The sequence below is a fragment of the Scardinius erythrophthalmus genome (genome assembly GCF_964197995.2).
Source record: "Scardinius erythrophthalmus genome assembly, chromosome: 15".
Classification (NCBI taxonomy): domain Eukaryota; kingdom Metazoa; phylum Chordata; class Actinopteri; order Cypriniformes; family Leuciscidae; genus Scardinius; species Scardinius erythrophthalmus.
In genome coordinates, this window is record NC_138235.1 from 20743099 (window position 1) to 20751297 (window position 8199).

Here is an 8199-nt window from a genome sequence, read left to right on the forward strand (position 1 = left end):
AATCTGATTGGCTGGCTTGGCACAATTTCCGGAAGTCAGGGCGCACAGGTGTTTATCAGTCCCCAGAGACAGTTTTGTTTACAAGTTCCCAGGCTGCTACAATAAGCACTTGAAGAAATAGTTTACCAAAGTTCGCAAAGATTGTTGCATTGAATGTCAATACTCTTGCTGAGCAGATTGTATGCTGATTCATGGTTCTTTCTTCTGTGGATATGCTACATATCATAATCCTGATGTGATCAAATATCACAGGAATAATGGATAATGGAATATGAATATGACGTTTGCCCTGTGTAGTCAAAATCTAATTTCCTTTTTTTTTAATGCGATGACGAGACATGAATCCAAGAGATATACGATTATTCATGAGATGGCACCAGGGTGGGTCAAACGCAGCCTTCATTTGAAGCATTTGCCATTAATATTACCGACACACACTCAAATTACTATGCAAAACCATCCCTCTTTCTCTTTCCCACACTAGGAAAAATTGCTCTCACTTTCAGAACAACAAATCATTGAATATAGTGCACCAAAGTCATCGAAATCAAGCAGATAAAAAATTAAATCAGCCATAGCATATACATAAACATGTATGTTATGTATTTATGTGTTAAACATGCTCATTCTTTCTATATGTACACACATTCTCGCAAAGGCTGCATTTATTTGATAAAAATACAGTAAAAACAGTGATACAGTGAAATATGATTACAATTTTAAATAACTGTTTTGTATTTTAATATATTTTAAAATGTGATTTATTCTTGTGAGGGCAAAGCTGAATTCTCAGCAGCTATTTTCTTCAGTGTCACATTATCCTTCAGAAATCATTCTCATATGCTGATTTCTGCTCAAGAAAAAAATTGTGTTAACTGTGGCATTTTTTACAGGATTTTTTGATGAATAAAAATTGTGAATTTTTTTGTAACATTATAAATGTCTTTACTGTAACTTTTGATCAATTTAATGAATCCTTGCTGAATAAAAGTATTAATTTCTTTCAAAATAATAGTAAAATAAATATGGATTTCTGACGGTGTGGGGAAATTGAGAAAGAAATAAAAAAGTATGTTTTTAATGGATAGCTGAAATAGATATGAATTAAGCATGCGTCATCTATAATTTCACTAGCAAAAAGTGCTACCGGTTTAATCAACGCTTAGTACTTTGATTTCTTTATGAAAGCTGAGCAGCAAACTGAATCTACAAATAGTTATAATTATTTATACACACAATATAGCATGTGTGCCTGTGTGTTACTTTATATAGGTCAAAAAAAGATTGGTTGAATGAAGATCATCATCATCACCATCATGTGATCACCACAAAAAGTGATGTAAAAAGACCCAATATTTATCAGCAATCAGACTACATACAGTAGATACCCTAGACATAAAAGGCATATGTAATGAACATTTGCTCACCTTCTTACTGGCAACTTTCTTTACACATACTTGTTGTAAATGTTGACTGGAGCTTTCAGGCTTCAAAAAGAGTGCAAATATCTATATGCATGACAATGGTACATCAACATCTCTCTCAGTATATACTTATTTTTTCTCTTCCACAGTACTCTCTTCTATTTCTACCACTACTTCTACATGGTCACCAATGTGCTCTTCTACGTCAGCTCGGCCATCAACCCCATTCTCTACAACCTCGTCTCGGCAAACTACCGGCAAATATTTTTTTCCACGCTTCGCTACCTAATCCTGCCCTGCCGCCATAATAAGCAGAAGCGCATTCTCACCAGACACTCTATCAGCATCTGCAGCAACCAGACCTTCTCCACCAATGTCATCAAAGAAACCATTTACTAAACACTGTCAAGATTCAGTCATTCAATTCTCTCAGCCAAGAAGAGACCACTGAAGCGAAGCATGTTTTCATATTGAGTTATTATTACAAGAATTTGTTTTATATTCGTGCTACTGAATCGCCATATGGAGCTTTTGTGCATTGCAGAACTGGCACCAGAGACACTTATCGTGTTTATGGGAGGGTATGTGGCACAAAATACACACCAAAAACAATGAATAATGAGCTGAAACAGTGTAAATACAAACATCATATCAAATGTATATCCGGATGTACATTGTTTCTCAATCGAAATATGAAATATAACAATGTTCCATATGAAGGGAACAGACTGCAGACAGTTGCTGGTGTGTACACAGAGTCTTTATATCCAGCTGATGTAATTTACCAACACTGGAATAACTGTGAACACAAGGACATAAACCATTTTCAATTTTATTTTATTCACTGGCGCACAACAGGGACATTCAAAGTGGAGGCTGCTACATTGTCAAAGAAGTGACTCTTGCTTGCGACATACTAAGACAGTGTCACCATTCCGTAGCCTTAGCAACAGTCTACATACAAAGAAGGCAGTGCTCTTGTGTGAAAACTGAAGAATGCTCTACAGGATCACGGGCATAATTGATTCTTTCATTCTAAAGTAGCTTCATTTAAACACTGCCTTGATTTGCAATTTGCAGAGAGAGAGCGAAAGGAGAGTCTTCAATGATAGAATATGCAACATAGGCTCATTGGAAAAATGTGCTATACAACTCCAAAACGTTTCCAGCTGAAATGAACACTTGTGGCAGTAAAACACCAACGACTTTTATTCCTTTTTACACAAATTATTGTTAGAAGTGCAGATTGTCGATTGATAAAGACTTTTTTTTTTGGTTCCTTGCACAATAGTGTTATAACCTCAAAATTATTTTGCCATAGTAAATAATTTGTAAACTAATTCATTTTTACTTTTGCATCATATGTATGGCTTTTCTGCCATGGCAAAATTGCTCTGTAGCTCACCTGGTACAGCAACCTAGTACAACAAGTTTGATGTAATTTAAGTTGAATGCAATGTGCAATGTGGAGCACTTGGATTGAGTCCTGTGACACACAAGTTATGATGAAAGAGCTTAATGACTTGTAAAAGCAAACTTAAATGGCACATGTGCTTCAGCATATGGTCACACTGGACAAATTGTACAAAACCAAGCCCCACCCTACATTTTTTCTTGTTTATTTCACACGGTTATGTCACAAAAGGGAAAAAAGACTATAGCAACTCATGTTTCATGTCGACTTTAAACGCCACTGCTACTGAATTCACTCACTTAACTAACATTTCTGTGATTGGCTACAATGCTCAACGGTGTAAAAAACACGTTGTAAATAGAAACCTTTGACATTTTTTACAGAGTGCTCAGCATAGCTGCCTTCAAGCAGGTACCGAATTGACCCGGTACTCTATACAACAGGTATTGCAAAAGCATGTATCATCAATTTTTTTAAATTGAAGTATCTAAGTATCATGAGTAAATACACTCCATGTAAAATAAAGCTTTTGTTAAGCTCCTGAGATGACTGGATTCTTGATGTGAATATAGATGGACCACATTTTGGTACCGTTTTGTTGAAATCCATCTACATCAATCACCGTGAGTGAATTCTAGAGAACAGGGTGAATATTCACAGCAGGGAGGAAGCTGAGCACTTGAGCGGAGTTGTAGACCGGTATGTTGAAGAATTCTGAATGGAAGAAAATGTGCATAACATGATGGTATGATGGCCAGGGCTGTAAGGGCAGAGCAAGCAACATAAAAAAAGGAAATGAGAAAGTGAACGTATGAGAGACCACCTGCTGGGGCTGAAGAGAAAACAAGGCCAACACAGTAAGAAAGGTTCAAATGTTTGCTTGATGGCTCTCTGGGATATCCTGGGAAATAACAGTCATGTGGATCAGTATGTCTAACTCATTTTGTTTGGATGATCTATTTGTCGCTATGACTTTTTTATTGTAATGTTACTGTTGTTGCCTTCAAAATCGATACCTTTCTCTATGTGAGCCTGAAATAAGGCTACACAATAACTAATTTTTATGGCGCTAAACTTTACAGTGTTTTAAATAGATTGCATGCCTTTAGACTGTGCCTCCATGCTCATAGTGTCATCAATCAATGAATTCAAACCCATCTGAATCAATACAATCTAAATCCCACAATTGATGTTATCTCTGTTTGTGGTAGGCCTATATGTAACATTCTGTGTTTTTAAAAAAAATATGTTAGTACTGTAGTTAATACTGGGTTTGAATAGTATAAATGTGCTGATGTTGATGTGTCTTGTTATTATTTCCTAAATTAAGACAGAAATTCAGTTTTATTATGTATTCATTTGAATGGGGGACTAATTCTGAATAATAAATTGTTCAAAAAGCTTTTCTTCTGCATCACAGTTTAATTGTTTATCAAGCTTGTGATGTTTAATAATTTTTTGTTTTGCAAATAATTGAATAAAATGGAATTATGTTTCTCTTGTGGCTCAATTTGTATTGCTCACATCATTACAGGAAGTAATAAATCTCAGTGTAGTATTCATGTTAAATTTCTGGTTTAAATAATATTCCTTTTAAAACAATTTCCAGAGGCATTACAGATACACAAAATTGCCGACACTTTGCAATTCACTGGTGTCTATCCTAAATCATACAAACACGCAAACAAACGGCTAATGTGTTTGACCTTATCAGACTGTCTTCAGGCACTGCCCAGTCTAGAGGTTGTCTACGGTCTGTGATGGATGTGATTGTTGAGGTGATTGGATCCCAAAGGGTGGAGCAGCACTGAGAAGCAGTCAAACATAATTGGGCTGTTCAATCACTTGGCAATCGATGCACTGCTTCCATTTGGATCTACATATTTGTGCAAGCAGAATATTTCCACTGTTATACACATGAAAAATAAAGACAGATCACATTTTGATGTTGAGGATGAACTGCGAAAAACAAGTGCACCCATCCCACTGAAAGGTAAGCCTAAATGTATATACAGTAAATATAGTGGAAGTAATGGAAGCTTGTTTACCCCACAACATTTTAAAAGATAATTGATATTTGCGACTTTTTATCTCAAAATTGCGAGTTTACATCTCGCAATTCTAACTTGATTTCTCAGAATTGTGAGATATAAACTTGCAGTGCAAGTTATAAAGTCAAAATTGCGTGATATAAAGTCGCAATTACCTTTTTTATTTTTTACTCTGTTGCGGAAACAAGCTTCCATAGGAAGTGGATGCAACATAATTGAAATGTTGTGAAGGATTTAAAACAAAGTGTTTTTGATTATTGTTTGTGTATGCTGTGGTAGTGGGGGTCGCGAGTTCTCGTCGATGTTAGTTTAGGGGTCGCTGGCTTAAAAGTTTGAGAACCACTGACCTAGGGCACCAAGTGAGCCAGGGAAAACGTTTCTCACGTTCAAAGACACATGTGTTTTTCAAACTTTACTCTTTCTTTCCATACCATGAAACCTTATAATTGTTCATAGTTTACATTGGCAGATTTACAGACCAATTCACCAACCAATTTAACACATAATTAGAAAAAGAAGAAAACTGAGCTGAAAGAGCAATAGCCCGAAGATTCACTGTACATTAATAATTACTAAAGACACATTTATGACACCTTGTTTATTGTCCAGGGCTGCGTTTCCCAAAAGCATTGTAGGCCTACTGTAAGTAGATTGTAGAAACGGTTGTGCGAATCATCTTAGAAATACAGGCTGTTTTCCAAAAGCATTGTAACTTAAGTTGTACTAGAAACTTGTCACAGATTTACAGATATTCTTGAGTAAATGTAGAGTGCTAAAGTGCATCATAAGGAGACAGATACATGCTTGCACCTATGTAACAACTGCAAAATTACATCTAAACAATACGAGTGTAATATAAGTGTAATACATTTATTATTATTCTATTTACTTTCATTTAAATGTTTTATTTTAAATGAATGATATTATTAAATTATTTCAAAATAAATAAAAACAAGTAGGCCTAATTAAGCACACTGATTAATAAGACTAGTACAAAGTACACTGATTTTTGTGGACATAGTTTGGTACAATCAAATTTGTTGCATGATTGTTGCAGACAACTTTACAAATTAAATTATATTATATTTATGTTATATTTGAGAGGGAAATTTTACAATTTGTGAAAGCTGATAAAAATAACGAAATAGGGAGAACATGTCAACGACATGAAAACTGGCCATATATTGTAAATGTTGGCTCGTAAAAATGTATTTCACATCTTTTTCTTCCTCTCACCCCAAGGGCGCTACACCGCTTGCACTGCAATGCTGCTCAGCATTAATGTCATCATTATCCCTTTTGGGGAGTAAAAAGCAGACCACCATTTGATAGATAAATGTCACTAAAGCGCAGCTTCCGCTATGTGCACTCCGCAATATTGGCAGCACTGTCAACCTTGTTACTCAGTAGTCACTCAATTGGTCTGTGAGTAACCACCGTCTCCATGTCTGCATTGATTCTGGAAGAAAATTTGAGAAAATTAATCACTGGGAATTGCAATCAGATTAACAAAGCAGTAAATGTTTAAGTAATAGATTGTTAAACAAAACAAAAACAAAATTATATTTATGTAGAAAATTGGGTTATTAGACATTAAAAAAAAAAGAATAATAACTTCAAATCTTTCCCATTAAGTAAATTACAAATATTTATAATTTATTATGCAAAAAAGCTATAGGCAGATAAGTAACTCTAATAAGTAACTTAACTCTTAAGTAGCACTTAAATCTTGTATTCACACATTCATGTCAAATTTACCTTATGATACTGTAAGTGCATTTTTGGTAAATGCACGCTAAAAAAAGTTGCGAACGATCACACGATGAAGCTCTTAAAAGCTTCTCGGGAACGCGGGCCAGTGCACATAATTCACACCCCACAGCATTTCCAATCTCTGCCCAAACAGAAAGCCATCATCATATCTTTACTTTTGCACATGTGCTTAATTACACATTCTGTAAGGGCAATGAGCTTGTGACTCTTCCAGCTTCATGAAGGGAAAGTGGAAATGAGCATCTCGAAAGAAGCGTCCAGAGAGATTTGCAGTAAGCAAATCTGAAAATGCTTTAATGAGTTTCTATGGGCAACTAATGTGGGCACTGGATGTAAGGTATAGGCAATTATAATCTAAGAATAATTCAATGCTAACTTGCTCATACGCATTTCAACACAACTTATTTCTGTACACTTAATAGGGGAGATTAGATAGGTTGTCAAACAAGAAAGTTTTCATAAAGATCTCAGTAACTACAGGGTAACTAACTCTGTCCTCCAATAATTTTTTAGCCCCGTGTTTTGCGATAGGTGTTTACTAAGAATGTGAGCACAATGACACATGACATGTATGAAGAAGCAAAAGTCTAAAATATAAATTATATTAAATATAATCAAGGCAGAACAAGTTGTCAGTTTCATTCAGGCAAGTTGTCACATGTCATTTATGTGTCACAGTGTTAAATATAAATTTTAAATCCAAATCATTATGGTACTTAAAGGTACACTGTAAAAATAAAAGGTGCCTGGAGGAACCTTTTGGGGTTCTTCACTTCGCCACACCGGCGGAACCGTCTGTAGATCCTCTAGGCACCCTTTAAAAAGGGTCGGTTCTCTGAGGAACCACACAGGTTTCCTGAGGAACTCTTATATTAGGCACTGTGTGGAACCACTTTGGGTGCCTCCAGGAACCAAATTTCATTTTTTTTAAATATTTAATTTCATGTTGTTACTATGGTTACCTTTGACTTCTATTATAATAAACAAATTGAACCAAATACAAAATAAGAGTTGTTTATTACATATTTGATGTTCATTTTTATACATACACTTCCATGCACATGGAAAAAAAAAGCTAACTATAGCTTAATATCAATGAATACACAAAAAAATAGTATAATACATAAGCAACATGAATAATCAACCATGTATATACAATAGATAAACAAGAAAAGACATCTCAACAAAATGCATGGAAACACATATGTTCCACTAAATAAATCAATGTAAAAAAAATTACATTTTGACTAATTAAAAATGTCTATCATACTTAACTTTAACACATTTGTGTTTCAGTCCGATGGTTAGTCTGACATCACTGTTTCCAAGTCCAAAAGCTCCATAAGATGCCAAAAACAAACAATTGTGCTGTAATATTCCTGAAAATTATGATCCTAACCTTTATCTCTATACCGAAATCTCAGATGGTTAGTTATTCAGCTATTGTGTATCATAAAATGTTGAAGTCTGGGATGCCGTTAGACTGGAGACTGTAATGTACACTATGGCTTTTGAAAAGCTTAAATGTGTGACTTGA

General features: G+C 35.0%; 1 protein-coding gene across 2 annotated transcripts in view; it reads left to right on the forward strand.

Moving 5' to 3' along the window:
* ntsr1 (neurotensin receptor 1 (high affinity)) overlaps positions 1-4403 on the forward strand; it is a 56795-nt gene extending 52392 nt beyond the window's left edge. Inside the window, exon 4 of one of the 2 annotated variants that reach the window (XM_081386113.1) lies at positions 1574-4403. In XM_081386113.1, coding sequence (XP_081242239.1) covers positions 1574-1823 — 250 coding nt within the window. In that variant the 3' untranslated portion in view covers positions 1824-4403. The remainder of the gene's footprint in view (positions 1-1573) is intronic. The other variant, XM_081386114.1, reaches the window with a different exon arrangement.
* The last annotated feature ends 3796 nt before the right edge of the window (positions 4404-8199 follow it).